Source organism: Pinus tabuliformis, chromosome 5_1 (genome assembly GCF_031772625.1).
Source record: "Pinus tabuliformis cultivar Carrire ecotype Pingquan chromosome 5_1, CPIR1, whole genome shotgun sequence".
Lineage (NCBI taxonomy): Eukaryota > Viridiplantae > Streptophyta > Pinopsida > Pinales > Pinaceae > Pinus > Pinus tabuliformis.
In genome coordinates, this window is record NC_142305.1 from 75053198 (window position 1) to 75073795 (window position 20598).

The 20598-nt window shown below is 35.9% G+C and overlaps 1 protein-coding gene across 1 annotated transcript; it reads right to left on the minus strand.

Annotated features, from left to right (window-relative positions):
* Positions 1-13475: 13475 nt before the first annotated feature.
* Positions 13476-17492, minus strand: LOC149163516 (uncharacterized). The gene is made up of 5 exons (XM_089431756.1): positions 16887-17492; positions 16036-16085; positions 15816-15942; positions 15596-15700; positions 13476-14318 (listed from the first exon to the last, which is right to left on the minus strand). The coding sequence occupies exons 1-5, from the start codon at positions 17086-17088 to the stop codon at positions 13690-13692; spliced, it is 1113 nt and encodes a 370-aa protein (XP_089287882.1). The 5' UTR covers positions 17089-17492; the 3' UTR covers positions 13476-13689.
* Between the last annotated feature and the right edge of the window lie 3106 nt (positions 17493-20598).

Here is a 20598-nt window from a genome sequence, read left to right on the forward strand (position 1 = left end):
CCGAAGGAGTCTCACCATACCAGAGCTCATCAGGAGTTTGAGTGTTGTTCATCCGGACATTTGTTTTGTTGAGAATAACAACTGCAGCATATGCAGCTTCACCCTAGAAAGTTGCGGGAGTTCCAGACTCATCAAGCATAGCACAAGCCATTTGTTGGATTGTTCTGTTCATTCTTTCCACTACTCCATTTTGCTGAGGAGTTCTAGCTGTAGAGAATTCTCTTCTTATCCCATGTTCTTCACAGAAATCGAAAAATTAATTTGAGGTAAACTCCCCACCTCTGTCGGATCTGAGGCACTTAATTTTGTATCCTGATTCATTTTCAACCAAGGCTTTAAAGGATTTGAATTTTTCGAATGCTTCATCTTTGTGCTTCATAAGTCCTAACCAGACAAACTTGGAGAAATCGTCAATGAATAATATCAAGTATTCTTCTCCTCGAGGTGTCCTTTTCCTGAATGGTCCACATACATCTGTATGTACAAGCTCAAGAGGCATGCTAGCTGATCCTTCCTTCTCTGGAAAGTTAGTTCTGGTTTGCTTTCCAAACTGACATGATTTGCATATGGTGTTGTCTGGAATTTTGATATCTGGAAGACTGCGAACTGCCTGATATTTGCATGCTTTCCTTATTTATGAAAAGCTTAGATGCCCCAACCTCCGGTGCCATAACCAGTGTTCATCATCCTTGCTTAGATAACATTGTTGTTGTCCTTCTTCAAATATGTATAGATTATTTGGAGTTCTTTTACCTTTGATCACCGTTTTACCTGTATCAAGATCATGAACAAGACATCCATTTGATCTAAATATCACCTCGGTTCCTTGATCACACATCTGGCTGACACTCAGAAGATTATGCTTCAATCCATCAACATACAAAACATTTCCAGCTTTGACCTTTTCTTTTAACTGAGCAGTGCCTTTTCCTTTTATAGCTGCAGGAGTATCATTTCCAAAAGAAACTTTCTTTCCCTTTTCTAAAGCAAAATATGATTCAAGTTTTTCTTTATCACCTGTCATATGCTTTGAACATCCACTGTCAATGTACCATAGATTTTCCTGTCCCTCTGCATAAAATTCTATCCCACATCTTTCTGTTTGTGGTTCCTTTATTCTCCATGTTTTGGTGCTTGAGGCTTGTTCCTTTGTCTACTGAAACCTGCTCCTGCATTCAAAATCTTCATGACCAAAGTTATTGCAAATAGAACATTCAACTTCATTTTCAAGAACCAAAAACTTGTTATAGGTCCTTTTTGTAATCCCGGTCATACTTCTTTGTTTTTGAGCTTCTCTAGTCATGATCGTTTTGTATGCAACACATTGAGCTGCTTTGTGACCAAAGTTATGGCAAGAGAAGCATTGTTCATTGAAGAAACTTCTGCGGTTATCAAATCTTCCGGCCAAACGATTGTAATTTCTATTGTCATTCATTCTTGAAGCAAATTGAGAGGATTTTACCTGTGGCTGGTTGTAGCTTTTGTTCATCCTTAAGACGGATTGCCCCTGGTTTACCTGATAGTCTTTGTTTGTAATTGGTCCCTGCTTTACCTGGTGATCTCCATTGTGCTTTTGCTCATTCCTTCTTGCTGCATCAAGATAACTCTTTAAGGTGGATGCTTGAGAAGTTTCTCCATTATACCTCAGACCTGTCTTGTTTAGTGGAGAACGTTGTACATTGATGATCTCATCCAGAGTTTCAGATCCTTTGACAAACTTAAGATTAATAGCCTTTGTTTTCTCAATCTCTTTTCTAAGACCAACAATTTCACCTTCTAACTTTTCAAGATATTTTTCTTTTTCATCAATCTGAAATTGTAGAGTATCAATGATCATATTCTTTTCTTCTATACATGTTTTGAGTCTAGAAATTTCTTCATGAAAGCTATCCACATCTATAGCATCCATGTAATCATCATCTTCAAATGCCATTAAAAGTTTATAGTCATTACCTCGTTCATCTTCATCACTATTTGATAGACCATCACTATCTTCATGAGTGTAGTAGCTTTTCTTATTTGCATTCTGTTTCTTGCTCCATCTAGCAGGTTCCTTTCCTTTGTCAATCTTATCCTTATGAGGACATTTCGCAGCATAATGACCTACTCTTCCACAAGCAAAACATTTAAAAGGTAACTTACCTCTGAACCTTCCAGTACCCCGTTGAAGATTTCTGACAAAATTTGATTCTTCTTCTTCTTCTGGCACGTGACTTTCTTCATAGTAGTCTCCTTTGCCTGAAGCCTTGAAAGCAGCTTCTCTCCTATCTGATGGACCTCCCTTTCTCATTTCATAAGCAGTTAGAATTCCGTGTAGCTGAGACATAGTAAGAATTCGTAGATTTTCCTTTTCTTCTATTGCAGACACTTTAGATTCAAACTTGGGGGACAATGATCTTAAAACTTTTTCAACCACAATAGCCTCTTTTATTTCTTCACCCAAGTTTTTCATGCAATTAACAATGTCGTCTACCCGAAGAAAATAGTTAGCCACACTTTCATCATTATACATTCTGAGATTCTCATATTGAATCCTGAGGGTTTGAAGTTTAGCACTCTTTACCTGTTCATCTCCTTCGTAGCTCAAGATAATCTTGTCCCATATTTCCTTTGCGGATTTATATTGCATAACCTTTACGAATTCTGTTTGAGATAAGAATCCTAGCAGAGTATTGACTGCTTTAGCATTTGTTTCATATTTCTTCTTCTCGGCCGAATCTGTAGGAGTAGCTGAAGGAAAAGTGTAGCCTGTATCTATGATATCCCAAACTTCTGTACCAAGAGATTGAAGATAGGCAGTAACTCTTACCTTCCAATAATTGAAGTTTGTCCCATCAAAGATTGGTGGCCTGATTGATGCTTCCCTCTCGTAGTTTCTCATGATGAATGATCTTCCTTCAAGTGATCAAGCTTCTCTGAAAGACCTGGCTCTGATACCAATTGTTGGAAATAATACTGAGAGGGGGGGTGAATCAGTATTATCAAGTTCTTTTAATAAATCTTCCTTATTTATACTTCGAATTATTTTTGCATGTCAATACCATAAAAATAATGAGCATGAACAAGAAAAACAGATAGTCACACCAAAGAACACCAGATATAAGGTGGAAACCCAATGTGGGTGAAAACCACCTGCTGCAATATGTCTCTATCTTCTTTCAAATTAGAAACTCCTTTTACAATGGTTTTGTACTGGTGCAGTCCTTTACCAGTACGCAGGCTGCAACCTACAGAGAGCTACAACTCTCTCTCGTTTTCCAGTCTCTCCTGGAAGGGAGCTACAACCCCCCTACTTCTTTTCTTTCAAGGACCACTTTTCATAAATTTTCAAACTAGATCCATAAACCTCAAGAGATCATCAAGTACAAGTAAATCACCTAGTCAGCTGCAGTAACCAGATCAATAGTAACAGTAAACTAAACCCAGAACACCTTATCAACAGAGAAAAGTCAGTCAAATAAATGCCTTAATACAGATACGCAGTTTTTCTTTCTCTGGCATGCGTTGCTACGCACTTCAGCTTCTGCACCTCTGCGTATACCCGCAGAGATCCTTGAACTGCTCTGCGTATCCACGCACTGTTCCTTTAAATGCGCCGCGTACCTTTACTGTGCCCACGCACCCACTGCTTCTATCGCGCCGCGTACTGCTACTGTGGCCACGCACTCTCAGATGCTATCGCGCCGCGTATCTACGCACCTGCGGCTTCTGTAGCGCCGCGTACTTTCACTGTGCCTCCGCACCTGATCCTCTGTCGCGCTGCGTACCCACGCACTGCGCCTTCTTCTGCTCTGCGTACCCACGCAGTGCGCCTTCTTCTGTTGTGCGTACCCACGCACTTGCACTGTTAATCACCTGCGTACCTCTGGTTAGGGCCGAATTGGCAGTCCCCCAGTGTGCCACAGATAGTCAGATGCCCAGATCTGATCATGCGCCCGAGAGATCACCCTTCATAGATTCACCTTCAACTTCACTTTTATATAGATCAAGCTTTTAAACCGATAACCCAATATTTCAGATCTTAAGATATTCAATTTGCAAAAGATACATTAGCCAAGTGATCTCCTTCCCTATTTATAGTTAAGCCCTTATTCACACCATGGGACAAAACCATCAATAACCAATACAAGGGATCCAAACCGGGGCTAAAATAGATCCTATACCATGGGCCAAAACCATAGAATCAAGAACGGCGGGCTAAATACCACGGGCCAAACATAAGAAACCCCACGTGAGCGTGCTTCTCTGCCTTGAAGTGAGTGAACTGGGGGTACGCACCTCATGAACGGGTAACCTGCGTGTATGAATGCACTTCCTGGCTGGCGTACCTGCGGGTACGCACCTTTTGAACTATTCTCCTGCGTACCTCTTAATTTCCAACATTTTGAGAGCCTGATCAGAGCATTGCCACCTGTATGAGTTGCCATCAAGTACAACACATGAATCATAGAGCCATACCAGAAACATAATGCCAACAATAGGGAGATCTATCTAGTAACGAATGTTTATGGCCCTCAGAGAATGGATGACAAATTGAGATTCCTTGATTCTCTTATGGATCTCAGAGAGAGATATGCTGGGATTCCATGGATTTTGGGTGGGGACTTCAACATGATCAAATCACTATCGGAGAAAAAAGGGGGCATCAAAGCTCTCACCAAAGATGCCTTAGCTTTGCAATACTTTTTGGAGACTAAGAAATTGGTTGACATTGATACAAGTAATGGTCTCTTTACTTGGAACAATAGGAGAGGAGGAGGGTCTCTGGTGGCCTCAAAGTTAGATAGATTCATCATATCAGAGGACCTTATACTCAATGATACTGGTATGGGAGCAAGGATTCTGCCCTTTGGAGGTTCTGATCACTGGCCAATTCAACTAGAGATCAGGGGCATTGGTACTCCCAGGAATAGACCTTTCAGATTTGAGAATATCTGGCTCACCCATCCAGATTTTATCAACAACATTTCAAGTTGGTGGTCTGAGGATCTACATATTCAGGGTACAAGTATGTTCATTCTTCACAAAAGACTAAAACACATAAAGCTCAGGCTTAAAGAGTGGAACAAGAGAGAGTTTGGCAACATTTTTGAAGGTAAAAAAGCTGTTGAAAACAAATTACAGATACTCAACCAATCCCTTATCAAGGTTGGCTTTGATAAAATCAGCAATGATAGAGCCACCAATCTTCAGCACGAGTGGGAGAACTTATGCAAACAAGAGGAAATATTTGGAGACAAAAATCTAGAGTGCAATGGCTAAAGGAAGGGGAAAGAAATACCAAATTTTTCCATAGATCAACCTTGGCAAACTGGGCTCATAATAGAATCTCCTCGATTAAGGATGAGGAAGGGCAACTAGTTAGTACCCATGAAGAAATTGAAGTTGTTTTAGTTCAACACTTTAGGGGGATTGCACAGGAAAGCATTCCAAACAGAGAGCCTTTCATTAAGGATATAATAAGACATATACCAAGACTAGTGTCCAGAGAGGATAATCTCAACCTCAACAGGCCAGTTACTGAAGAGGAAATCAGTGAAGTCCTCAAGGAAATGCAGAATGGTAAAGCACCAGGTCCTGATGGTTTTAATGTGGACTTCTTTAAAGCATGCTGGAATATTGTAAAACAAGATATGCTGAATGTGGTAGAAGATACCAGGAGGAACAGAACTATTCTGAAGGCACTCAATACCTCCTTCATTTCACTGATCCCTAAACAAGATAATGCTCTTACTCTTGATAAGTTTCAACCCATAGCATTGTGCAATGTGGTTTACAAGATTATATCCAAGGTTGTAGCTAATAGACTCAAACCTCTTCTCCCCACCCTTGTTTTTGGGGAGAAATATGGTTATGTGGAAGGTAGACAAATTCTCAATAACATCATTCAAGCACAGGAAGTGGTGCACTCACTAACTAGCAATAGGAAGGCGGAATGATCATGCAGTTGGACCTAGCTAAATCCTATGATAAGTTAAACTGGACCTATATTAGGAGGGTTCTTATTGCTTTTGGGTTTGATCATAATTGGGTTAGATGGGTCATGGCTTTGGTAACCTCTTCTAGCTTCTCAATTTGGTAAATCGCTGTCCCTCCGAGATTTTTATTCCCTCAAGAGGCCTTAGGCAGGGAGATCCACTCTCTCCCTTTCTCTTTATTCTCATGATGGAAGGACTTGGTAGATCGATTAAGCAAGCAAAAGCCGAAGGCAAAATCAAGGGTCTTCAACTTTGTGAGAATGGACAGACTTTGACTCATCAACAATTTGTGGATGATACCATGTTGCAAGGGGTTCCTACAGTCAAAGAAGCTTTGGCATACAAACAACTTCTAAATGAATTTGGTTTGGCCACAGGTATGGAGGTTAATCTTTTCAAATATAAAATCTTTTTCTTTAATACTGATATTGCTATCCAAAGGAACATCTCTAGAATTCTAGGCTTTCAAAGAGATTCTCTTCCTTCGAAATATTTGGGAGTCCCCGTTACTATTAAACCTCTTCACAAAAGTACTTGGGAACCTGTGATTAATAAGATGCAGGATAAAATCAGGAATTGGACCTTCAGATCTTTAAACTTAGCTGGCAGGTTGGTGCTTACAAAGGTTGTTTTACAATCTATCCCAGTTTTTATGCTTTAATCACTCCCTGTTCCAAAAGGAGTCTTACAACGATTCAGAACCATTCAAAGAGACTTTCTCTGGGGGAAAGGGTAGAAAAAAAGGAAATGGGCGTTAGTGGCTTGGGAAAAGATTTGTAAACCCAAAAATCAAGGAGGTCTGGGTTTGGATGATCCAGAGGTTCTAAGCAGGGCTTTAGGAGCTAAGTTATGGTGGAGATGGGTCAAAGAACCAAAGGCCCAGTGGGCTAGTATCTGGACAGAGAAATATGCTAGCACTTGGGACAATAACGATCATATAAGGATGTTTGGCAATATAAAGGGCTCATACATCTGGAATAAGGCCTGGGAGAACAAAGGCTTAGTTCAAAAGAATAGCTTCTGGGAAATCAGAGAGTGGGATCTAACACTCTTTTGGGAAGATAAATGGCAACAAGAATCAATACTGCTAAATGAACAATTTCTGGACCTCAAAAGAGAGACATAAATCATAGGGTTATCACAGGTCAAAGATTTTTGGGACCAAAATAATAATGTAAGTAAATGGAGAAAGTGGAGGAATATGATTTACGGGGAAGATAACCCCTTGAAAACTAAAGCTGAGGCTCTCATGAGGATACTGGAACAAAGGAAGATCTTAGTGACAGGGGGGCATGACCAATTGAGGTGGGGCAACAATAATGAGGGTAACTTTAATCTTAAGGAAGCTAAGTGCAAACTCCTCGAGATGGACTCTCTTGCTCTGGATAGAATATGGCAGAATCTATGGAAGCATCAAGGCTGGATGAAGATTAAACTCTTCATGTGGCTTGTTTATCATAAGAGAATTCTGACTTGGGATAACATAAGGAAAAGGGGTGTGCTGGGGCCTTCCAGATGCCAGCTCTGTGAAGCCCAAGAAGAAACTATGGAACACCTCCTCAATAATTGTATCTTTACCTCTAATTTGTGGGATTATTTTGCTAACATCTTCCAAAGGAGTGACAGGGATAGAGGGTGTATCTTCAACACCCTAATCAGATGGAGAAGTAATTACTCAGATAATGAAATGCTTGGTGCAGCTTGGGCTCTAACACCTAGCTTCAATATTTGGAATGTCTGGAAAGAAAGGAATAAGAGATTTTTCAAAAATGAAAAGAGATCCCTTCAGTGTCTCTTGAAGCAGACTTTGACTCATCTTAAAGAGACAATGGGTACCATAGTACGAAATACCCCTTCAAATCCACCCTCAAAAGCTGACTTGAGGATTCTGGGACTTTTGGGAATGCAGGGGCTTTTGTTGTAGGGCTTGGACAGAAGAGTTTTGGCTATGGTTTCTAAGTAGGAATTCTGGCATCCTCCCCCTTTGGGATTTCTGAAGTTTAACATAGATGGGGCTTCTAAAGGCAACCCGGGCAGTGGGGGCTTTGGAGGGGTGTTAAGGGATGATACTGGTAATATCCTTTCCATCTTCCATGGACATTTAGGCAGGGCTACAAACAACATGGCAGAAGCCATGGCTATGGAGTAGTGCTTAGATCTCCTGGTGTAGGATAACCGGCAGAATGTAATTATCGAAGCTGACTCTGAAATAATTATCAACTCAGTCAAAAAAATTAGTTGGGGCTCAGAGCCGGAGAGGGTTTCAAAACACTAGAGGCTGATCCAGGTCTTCCAAAGGATCCAGTTCCACCTCAGAGGCCTACGCACGGTCAGTTTTAACCATGTGCGAAGGCAGGCCAATAAACTTGTTGATTTACTGGCTAATCAAGGTGTGAAATGTTCCATGTATAGGGTTACGTTGGGCGGGCATAGGTTGCCTCAGGATAGTTTCATGGACCAGTGCGACATCCAAGCAGTCGAGGATATGATGGTGTACCGTACCAGAACTATGGAAGCTCTATCCAATAATTTGGTTGAATTATGAGGTGTTATTTTCACCTTTTCTCGTTTTTCTCATGTTGCTAGGAGGCATCTACTACCAGAGCAGTTGTTTGGAGGGAAGAGTTGGTACGATCCTTAGGATCACTTACGGCGGCAAAAGCAAAAGTGCTAGTGGCCGGAATCTGAATTCCATCGATGACCTGTACATTCCTAATACGCTGTCAAAGGTTGCAAATTCGCCAGCGGAGTGGTTTCTGGTATATCGGGGGCCTCTCGGGTGGGAAGTGGTTTTCAATTTTTGGGAGCGATCGCACTCCTCGGTCGACACGTGGTGGTGGGGTGGTTTTGGTTTCCACCCTTATCGCGCGTTAACCAATAGCTCTTTTGCTCGGGGTAATATGATCCTCCGCCGTAGGATCTGGTCCGGCAGATCTACGGTTGTGATCTGTCGAGCTGGTCAGTGGGGCCATAAGGTTAAAGGGCGAACGTCTAGGCGGTGCGATATTTACCTCTACCGTTGGATCAATTTGGGAGGATCAACGGTCAGGAACATGCGCGCTCATTGGTGCTTCCAAATGGTTTTTTGGCGGGAGCCTTGGCTCTGCGAGGTCATCCACTGCAGTTGGTGGGAGCTAGGGGCTCTGAAGGCGACTATTAAAAGGCGAAATTTAATAGTTTTGTCGGGTTGCTTATGTGGCCTAGATACTTGTTGCCATTTTGGGGGGTGTAGTTTTGTGGGTTAGGATCGGAGTTCTTACACTTAACTCATGACCCTTGGTTCTCTAGAAAGTAGTGTTTGTCTAAGATCCATGTTTCCATGTGGATGGTTGTACTCTATGTAAATAATTTTCTGATTTAATGATTATGAAGGTACGACTCTTGCTTCAGCAAAAAAAAAGATATGTATCATAAGATAAGCTCATGAGGCTTTGGATTGATGGTGAATGGGTGCATTGTTAAGGCACTCCTTGTGATAGGTCACTGGTTCAAATCCCCCGTGGGTGCTTACCTACCAAAAAGAAAGGTATGTATCATAAGATAAATATTTTTATGTCATTTGTAAATTGATGTCTATTATATACTTGTGCTACTTTGATAATAATGAATGGAACAAGCCATAAAACAAATATATCTTGTTGAGTTGAGGCTTCTGTGATCCATATCAAATTTATGAGAGATTTTTTGACGTAAATCACATGATATTTCATGAATTGAGGCTTCTGTGATCCATATCAAGTTTATGAGAGATTTTTCGGCGTAAATGACATGATATTTCATTTGTTGACACGTTTCAAACCGACCAGTGTGGTTCATCGTCAAGACAAGTTGAAGAATCATATCCAGCATGCATGTGAAGAATCAGATCCAGTATACATGTTAAATAGTCAGAGCAGAACATCCAATGGCTATAACCTTTGACCAGGCAATGACTATATTGACTAATGGTTAACCTTGACTGGGAAACGGCTAGTTAGATAGGACCTGGCATAACTATATTAAATTAAAAATCAAATTAAAAATTAAATTAAGTCAATTTAAATGATTATTAAAATAAAAGTTAGTTATACTAATATTAAATTAAAAATTAAAATAAGTCAATTTAAATGATTATTAAAATAATAGTTAGTTATACTAATATTAAAATTAAAAGTTAAAGGGACATATGAATTTACACAAATGTTTTAATTATTTTATAATTAATTTAATTTTTATTATAACATGGGATCTGGTTCTTCAACTTGTCTTGACAATGAACCACACTAGTTGTTCGAAACGCCTCGACAAATGATAGATCTTGTGATTTATGCCGAAAAATCTCTTGTAAACCTGATATGGATCACAGAAGCCTCAATTCAACAATATTAAATTTTAACTATTTTATATTTATTTTAATTTTATAATTATATATATATATATATATATATATATATATAATAATTTAAGTATGGTATAAAAAGAATAAAACTATAATATTTTAATTTTTAGATTTATTTAATTGATAAATTGCTTAATTAAATTAATAAAAACATATTATCATATATCGATTTCAATATTAAAGTAATTAATTTTCTTATATTAATTAAGTTAAAAATATTAGTATATAACTAATAGCATAAATTAAATACTAATAAAATATCTCATGTTATATAAACAACTCATCAAACTTATTATTATTATCCATTTTAAGGTCAGTCTGACACCAAATTGGTGTATGAAACCCCCTTGTTTGTGGGACAAGGGACCCCACCTCTGCACAAGGCATACATACTCTATCCCTCTAGTTTTGAACTTGTAATCTCTTAAGAAGAAACACTATAATTGATGTTTTATATTATATATAATCATCATCATCATCATATTTAATTTTAATCAATTTTAATCATGATCATCATTATAATATACATATCATGTTAAAATATGACATATAAATAGTAGTTATAAATTAATATCATTTTACCATATAAATTAAAATAATGATTATGTATTTAAATTTAATCAATAAGCACATAAAATTATAATGCTTACAATATAACAAGATTCTTAACCATGAATATTCACCTCAATTTTACCACTGATATTACTAAGTAATACCACGGTTTATCAATACCACATGTCCAAAAATCATAACTCATTTCAAAATCAAAATATTTTATAAAAAACTTATTTTAATTTTATTTTATAACATTTTTAAATCAAGATTTAATATTTATAATAACCTGACAATATAGCAAGATTCTTGACCATAGATATTATTAACTTGCAAATATGCTTTGTTACAATACCATAGATGGTACCATGACTTATCAATACCAAATGTCCAAAAATCATATAACTCATTTCAAAATCAAAATATTTTATAAAAGACTTATTTTAATTTTATTTTATAACATTTTTAAATCAAGACTTAATATTTATAATAACCTGACAATATAGCAAGATTCTTAAGCAGAGATATTATTAACTTGCAAATATGCTTTGTTACAATACCATGAATTGTTACCATGACTTATCAATACTACTTGCCCAAAAATCATAACTCATTTCAAAATCCAAATATTTTATAAACATTTTTATTTTTATTTTATTTTATGGGAAAGACACAATGTAGAGATGTAATGTCCTGTAAACATTTTGATTTAGTTGAAATAAGATAAAATTAAAATTAAAAAAAATAAAATAAATTAAAAATTAAAATTAAATTAAAAAAATTAAAAATTAAAATTAAATTAAAAAATTAATAATGATAATCATCAATAAAACATTTTGAAGTGGTCAAATTACATAAAACTAAAATAAAATAAAATAAATAAAAAATAAAAAATTAATAATTATATTTATAATTATAATTATAATTGTTTGTTCGGGGGTAGCTCATTGTGGAAATGAAGTCTCATCGAACAGAAGTATTGGGTTCAAATCTTGTGCTATCCGAGTTGGACATGATGAAGATGTAGTCTTTACCAAACTTACAAAAAAAATTATAATTATAATTAATAATAAAATCAACCTAGATCCATCTTAATTGCATATCTACTAGTGCCCAGAGATCAAATCTCTTGAGATGCAAAACTTTTTAGAATGAAAAGAGATCCCAGAGATCAAATCTCTTGAGATGCAAACCTCTTTTAGAATGAAAAGAGATTTGATTCTTCTCGAATCTTAGTAGATCCAAATTCGGAGTTTAGATGAATCTAGGCTGGTTATATAATATGAAGTTCACAATCAATCAAACCTCATAAATGGAAAATTTTAAAAGGTAGAAATTTAGTTTTAAAGTGTAAAAACATTAGCTTATAGTATTAATCTCTAACATGCAAATTGTAGGCTGGTTATTTAACCTAAAGTTCACAATCAATCAAACCTCATAAATGAAAAAATTTAAAAGGTGAAAATTTAGTTTTAAAGTGTAAAAACATTAGCTTATATTATTAATCTGTAACATGCAAATTGTAAAATGTTTGGTGATATTTTTTTTTAATATTTAAATTTCTAATAATTTTATAAACTTTTTATAAACATTTTGATTTTTAAAGTAAAATAGTTTTATTCTATAAAATATTTACTTAATCATTTTTAAAAATAATGGAAAATAATAAAAAAATTAAGAAAAAACCATAGAAAATTAACCTTAACCCCTAAAATTTTCTTTACACCAAATTGATTTTTTATTTATAATAAAAAAAACTCCGATGTATGAGATTTTTTATTTATAACATAAAAAATGTACACAGCTAATTCATGTATGATGTTTTTTTATTTATAATATAAAAAATCCCATACACCAAATAAATGTATAGGAATTTTTATTTATAATAAAAAAACCTACTCACCAAATCAATGTATAATGTTTTTTTATTTTATAATAAAAAGAATCCACACACCAAATTGACGAATATGTATTTAATTTTTTATTTATAATAAAAGAACACCCACCAGATAAGATTTTATTTATAATAAAAAAGATTTACTATAACATATTTATATATCAGGTTTTTATAACATATTTATATATTGAGTTTTTTTATTTATAATAAAAAAACCTGTTTTCACATCATAATTTTATTATTAAAATTACACCATTCTTTTTTCAATTCAAAAACTTATATATATATATATATTCAACTTAATATTACATATAAAAAACTTAATTTTATATATATAAGGTTAAATATAATTCAATTGATTGAGAGGTAAGAATAAAATGCTCAAATAATAATAGAATCCTTCCCAAAATCAAGCCCATATTTTAACTTTTATCTATATAAGTTGTCTCTATCAGTTTGATTAATGCTGTTCATCATATGAACAGCTATGTACTTAGAAATCTTCAAACTGAAAATGTTATGATGATAACATGGTAATTTTTACTCCGGTCTATAGAAGTGGGTTTTAGGTTTATCAAGATTAATATACAAAACTTACAGAACTTACACCCAAATAATTCATTCAATGGATCCTGACAAGTTTGAGAAGAACAATGGAATACACCACCAATTTCTTTGAAAGGGTTGAAAAGAATTTGTTAAAATAATAAATGGCTATTTGTTATCCTGATTATTTAATGGATCTGACAATGTTGAGAACAACAATGGAATACACCCACCAAATTATTTAATAGTTCTGATAAGAATATTTTGACCTTTCAGAGTCCTGCTTTTCAAGGATACAGGGCTACTTCTCCAAAAGTCTTCATCTGTGATTTGATGAACTACTTCTCCACCGAAAACTTGTAAACCATAACATGACGGTAGATCTGCCCTGGACGATAAATAATAGATGGAAAATTCGGCTGGTCCACTGCGTCCGGGAAAGCCTGAGTCTCCAAGGCCAGGCCTGCATATTTCCTGTAAATGGCACCTCCCTTCCCCACAATTTTCTTGATTTGATTAGAACTATAAAACTGCAAGCCTATGTTATTTGTCCACAAATCCAAAACCCTTCCACTGAAATCGTCCTTCACTCTCACAGCACGCCTCAGCCGATGCTTGGACTTCGGCCGATCCAGGACATAGTTTATATCATACCCTCCTGGGACATAGTTTATTCTTTTTCCAACAGCAGTTGGTTTTGTAAAATCATAGGGAGTTCCTTTGACAGGCACAATAGCACCAGTGGGAATGAGGTGTTTGTCCACTGGAGTAATTGAATGTGCCCATATTGTCACTTTATTGCTAAGTATGCTTCGGTTACTGGCTTCCCCTGCAAGGTTCCAGTAGGTATGTTGGGCTAAGCTCACAGGAGTAGCCTTTGTCCTTGGTACTGCTTTTATTTCAAGTGTCAACTCCCTAGGTCCACTCAGAGTGTATGTTGCATATACATCAAGAACACCAGGAAATCCTATTTCAATCGTCACAAGAACACAAAAATGAGTATTAAGTATAACCCATTTGTGTTATATTGCAAAAATTAGGATCTGCACAGAGCCTTATAATAGCACTTAAGCATGATTTCTCCATACATATCAATGACCCATAGCAGTTAAGCATGATTTCTCCATACATATCCATGATCCATAGCAGTTAAGCATGTGTGCTATATTGCAAAAACTAGGATTCCACATAGCCTTATATAACAATTAAGCATGATTTATCCAGATTCCATACATATCCAGGATCCATAGCAGTCTGTGACCAGAATGTAAAATGGCAGAAAATAATTAACTGTAGAATTTGATACAGTTATGCAAATTCTGTATGAATGCTCAATGTATGGGAAAGATTTTAGGAAAAAAATTATTTTTTACACTCCAGAGTCTATGAATCCAGCAGGACACAAATTCCTGTAACTTTGACAAGAAAAATCCAAAATGAAGTAGAAAGGGCCTTGGATTCTTTAGGAAGAACTTACTGGACAGGGTGTTATTAGAGAAGGAACCCAGTACAGCCTGCATGTGCAAGGTTATCCTGAGGGGGATCTTAATTCTAAAGCAGGGCAATAATCCTGGGGATCTTAATTCTAAAGGAGGGCAATAATCCTATGTCTGATACAACTAGCATGAAAATATATTAGGAAAGCAATACATTTTTTCTTAGTTAAGTAGGTGAGATTACCTAGGGATTTTGAACCAGTGACATCCATGAACTACTAGCATGAAAATATATTATAAAGTAATACATTTTTTCTTAGTTAAGTGAGATTACCTATGGATTTTGAACCAGTGACATCTATGAACAGGTGACTTTAACATTAAAAAGTGTCTTAACAGTACACCCCAATCACTATCTATTTAAAATTTCACACTTAAAAAAATAATATATTACAAAAATAAGAGCTAACAATTTTTTGGTCAGGTGATGTAAAAAGAAATCAGAATAACTATCCGGCCATTATATTCCTGGCCATCTCTGAGGAATCATGGAATTTATGATCCTAGATCTACACGAATTGGGAGGCCTATAATTTTGGATGTAGAGATTGCAGTGAATACGAAGGCACATCAAATTAATACAGCCCAAGGGACAATGTAATTTTAACTTACAAAAGTTAAATATAATCTAACAAATGAGGCAGAAATTTCCATAATTGCAATGAAATCTTGAAAACCTAACCAGAGTGACCTGAAAAGAAGCGAACCAATAAATATATTGAAAGGTATGTGTCTGCGACGTTTCTACCTTGTTCACCGTCACGACTGTGGTAAGTAAACTGTATAGATGGACGAGGTCCCTTTTTCAGTCTCTGTACCCTCCATAATACCTTGTCGAATCCCCTTTTTCCTCCTGCATCATCAACAGGGCCGAGAATGAATAAAAATAACAGAATACCAAGGGTGCCCAAATGTATAAATTTTGACTGGGCATGAAGGAAAGAATTAAACATAATGCAGGAACTGACCATGGAGTGTATTGTTCCCATCATTTTTAGGGAGATGATACGTTTTGCCATCTAATGTGAATTCTCCATCCTTGATTCTGTTGGCCACGCGCCCCACAATGGCACCAAAGTAAGGGGAAGTGCCATTCTGTATAACCCGAATTCAGGTCAGAAACCCCTTCATATCAACAAGAAGAGCAGTGGGCAACACACAAATTTACTAAATTTAATGGATACTTGCCATGTATGGAGTGAGAGTATCAAAGCCCAGAACCACATCTGCTACTTTACCTGCACATAACAATTACTAGCATCAACAGCCTTCCTTGACACAAAACGAAAAACAGCCATTCAGATTCAATCCAGTCATTCAGCTTCAATAGTTTAATGGTACAGTGGTCGGAGTTGATTACAGTTAGTCTCGGTTTGATTCTCAGAACATTTCAACCAAATGCTTTGTGGATTTAACATAGAAATCCCTGAAGCTATAGGTCAATAAGTTCTGGCCAAAATGTGGGTAGTTGAGCACTCTGATTCAGGCAGGAGCCCTGGGCTAAATTCTGTGCGTGGGTAGTTGAGCACTCTGATTCAAGGAGGAGTTCTGGGCTAAATTCTGTGGATTGGATGCCTTTGTTGTGTGCCTCATTGGATTGTCCAGACTAAATTTTTATAGAAAAAAATACAAAAGTTACAGGGAAAAAGTGGGTGGACTAGCGCAAGCAATTAAACACTCTGAAGTTCATGTAGGAGGTCTAGGCTAAATTCCATGTATGGGCTGCTTTTGTTGTGCGCCTCACTAATAAATTTTTATTGAAAAAAATACTAAAGCCATGGCCAAAAGGTGAATGGATTAGTACAAATAGCACAGGTAGTTGAGTACTTCATGGAAGAGGTCTCTGTTAAATTTTTTGAATTGGTTGCTGGGTTGGGTGTGATATGATATTTATATGGATTTTGCATCGGTGAAATTAATCATAGTTATGTCCAAAAATAATACCGAACAAAACAGATATTGAACCAATGACTTAACACTTTATTGGTCTATTCAAAACCCCTGGACTAAATTTAACAAACTCGAGAAATACAGCATACCTTTGGCATCCGGTACTTTCACAGACAATATGGTGGCTCCCCAATTGGTAAACCTGATCTGCAATTTTCCCCTACGTAGCTCAAATATGCCAGGTTTACTTTTCGACAATGAGTCTTTCTCTGCTTGGCATGCAGAGAGACAAGTGAGAAAGGCTATCAGAGCAAACAACCAGAGATTGCCACTCAAAGTCCCCATAATCATCAAAACCCTGTCAATGCAAACCGAACAGACCCTATTCGACTGCTTACTGTAACTATGAAAATAGAATGTTGGATGTATTTGTTGCCACCAGATCCTTAAATAGGTGCACCAGATAAGTATATGCCTACTCACAACTCTATCCAGATTCTAAACATACAAATCCATTGAAAAAAACTCAAGATTACAGAAACTGATCATCCGCATTTACAGGCATGCGATTTGTGAAACGTGGATTGCATTTACCAACCATTTCAACCGAGTAATTCCTGCATTGGTGATCGGTATTACCGGAGCGCATTGCATTGCATTAGTCAAGGACATGTGCTTGCTCAGCTTCACCTATCTCTATTTGTTTTGATATGCACATTCATTTTCCATGTCTCTGGCTTTTTGTCATAATCTTTTAGACTTCTTTTATTATTTTTTTTTCCTGGAGTTTGTTGGAGTCCAGAGAAATTTGTCATGAGGCTGGTTTAGTACTTACATGACAGTAACATAAAATTGATTCTAGTTATTACTATTATAAATTTTAAATATTTTGTATTTTTTTGACAAATATTTAAATTATTTTAAATAATAATAAAAATTTTAATTTTAAATTTCATAATTTACCTAATGCTTCATAACAAGAATATACTTAAGCCACCATCCCTGATTACCTTAAACCAAACTACTTTTATCATTATTAAAAAATTATCCAAATTTACAATGGGATATCACTTAATGGATTTTATCCAGCATGCACCTGTCTTGTGCCTACTTCAATACATATAAATCTATGGCTATGATTAATGCTATATGCATTGGAAGCTTGACAAATCTGGCATAGACAATGCTTTTTGGTCAAAGTTGAAAGCACAAAAAATTACACAAAACACTGCAGAGATCAATTGAGTTGGCATGGGAATAAAAGACCTGAGGTGGAAGCTTGGGAAAGCCCCATCCTCGTTTCTTGGCTCCACATGGGTATACACAACTCTCATAGCATATCTTAAATTGAGAATTTGACATATAATGATTATGCAGGTCGGGTGTGTCCACGGTGATACTCGAAATATATCCCATATGCCTTTGACTAGTATTGTGTCTTATCACTTCTTAGCTTTTTCCTTCCGTTCATCAATGTTTCCCTAGCCCTCCCTTTTTCTATGCCTTTGACTAGCATTTTGTCTTATCACTTCCTAGTATTTTCCATATTTTAAACAGTGTTTCCAAAGCCCTCCCTTTTTCTATGTATAGACCATCAAGATAGAGTAGAAAGTGACGTGGAGGCAGAGCAAGGCTCGTTGTTCAAAGTATAAGTTGTCTTTTTCTAAGAATTTAGAAATTGGTGTAAGACCATTAAAATGAGGCTCTTTGTTCAAATTATATGTTGTTTTTTTCCAAGAATTAAGTTGTCGAATAGAAAGGGGTGTGGAGGTAGCACACGGATTTTTGTTCAAAGTGTAAGTTGTCTTTTTCGAAGAGTTTAGAAGTTGGTGTAAGACAATTAGGATAGAGTAGAAAAGGGTGTGGAAGTAGCATAGCGCTTTTTCGTTCAAAGTTTAAGTTGTCTTTTTCCAAGAGTTTAATGTTGGTATTAAATCTATATTGTGATATTATGATATGATAAAATTTTGTATGTATACTTAGTTTAAATAATTGTAAATTTTGATATATTTATGTCCAAGGTATGATATATATTGGAAAATCTATATTATATTATTAGTATATGATAAATTTTTGTGTATATTGAGTTTAAATAATTGTAATTTTAATATATTTAGCTGGCTTTATTTGCCAAGTTACCGCATTTTAAACCGATCAAATATCATTAATAGTTTAAAAGCAATCACTATACATATATTCTATGGAGCCACAATATATTTGCAGCAATCGTTGGTACTGGAATTTTTCCCCAAGGTCATCGCGGGCTTGTTTTTTCAATATTTTAAGTCCTTCTAAGGCATAGAGAAAGTTAGTTACATAGAATAAAGACGGGAAACTACCTGTAGTTGCAGACCAAGTGCGATACTCAATGGTATGCTTTGAGCAGCACCTCAGATTTGGAGGATGAGAGGTTGATGGATAGAATGGAGTGGAATTAGGTTTGTTGCAGGAACGAGATTTTGAGCAGCGACAATTTAAAAATCCATCAAAATCGCTCAGATGAGTTTTCGAAATGGCATTCCCATTCCGGGATTTCATGAAGGAGCAATTTGTGTTTGGGCAACAACTACTGAAAGTGGAGCAGAAGAATGAATAATAGTGAGTAATAATATAATCATGTATCTGGAACGCAAAGTTTTTTTTTTTCACTTTCGGTCAAGGGTTGTTTTTCACTTCTGGTTTATTTTATTTTTCTACTTCTGGTCCAGGGTTATTTAACACTGAGTGGACGTCACCCGAACAGCATCAACACTCGTCGGTCTATTTACTGACCTGACCTCAAGAACTTTCGGGATTCTACCCTATGACCTCCCATTAACGACGCAGTTGATTTGACGGATTGAACTCTTAGAACTGCAAACCCTACTTTTATTAAAAAAACATTTGATTTCCAGAAGATGAAATACCATTTAACATAACAGCAATGTCCTATATTCGTTTGCTCCAGTGGACAATTCAATTCATTGTATCCATGCGTTTGCTCCAGTGGACAGTTCAATTCATTGTATCCATGCCAGCTGCCTCTTCAATTTCACATTGACTCAAACTCCAACATTAAACCTCATGTTGACTTACCGTTAGACACGAAACCATACTTCGGCTCATACCCGAAGCCTACACAGAGTCAAGATACACGTATTCAGGGAATAAGTTGGTAAATCATCAAATTTTGCGTGGAATAAGTTGGTAAATCATCAAATTGTGCGATATATATGAATTATATATCGATCCTCCTACTAAGGCTTTAATAAATAACATTGAATTATATTGATTGCCATATAAATGATGGAACAATGATGTCTTTGGCCTACATTAATCATATTTACTAATGTGCTTGTGTTATTATTAGATAATATGAAATATAATAATTTAGGATTTATGATTTATATTTAAGGGAATTAGTTTTAATGGATGAATTTGACATGATTGTGAATAGTTTATTTAGTACTCATTGCATTAAGTGATGCTCATAAAAGTGAAGTAGTGAGATAAAATTGAGAAAGTGAATCACATAGTATCAATCATCATCACTAGAGCTTGTATTCAATAAATAGTACTTCATGGCACGTCATCATTATGAGACTCCTCTCACACAAGTGCATTTAACTCATGAAGACTCAGCGTGCTACCCCATTTGCAAACCTTAGCAAGTATTATGCCTTATGAATTGTGTAGTTAAAGCTCCCTCTTAATTTTCCATGACATTTTGAAACTACTTTAGTGAATAACTAAAAAAAAGGGAGATAACACTAAGACTAAATTGACTTTCATAAAGATATATAATTTCTTAACTGATAAGCAGTGGAATATAAACGCAAAGATAAAAACATAGTCACACAAGTTTACACACTTGATTTCTTG

Excerpts from the sequence above, each read along its gene's own strand:
- LOC149163516 (XM_089431756.1), bottom strand. The coding sequence starts at position 17,088 with ATGATTATGGGGACTTTGAGTGGCAATCTCTGGTTGTTTGCTCTGATA. Across the intron at positions 16,086-16,886 it reads GAAAGTACCGGATGCCAAAG|GTAAAGTAGCAGATGTGGTT; the intron begins GTATGCTGTATT and ends TGTTATGTGCAG. Across the intron at positions 14,319-15,595 it reads CAGTCGTGACGGTGAACAAG|GATTTCCTGGTGTTCTTGAT; the intron begins GTAGAAACGTCG and ends CGATTGAAATAG.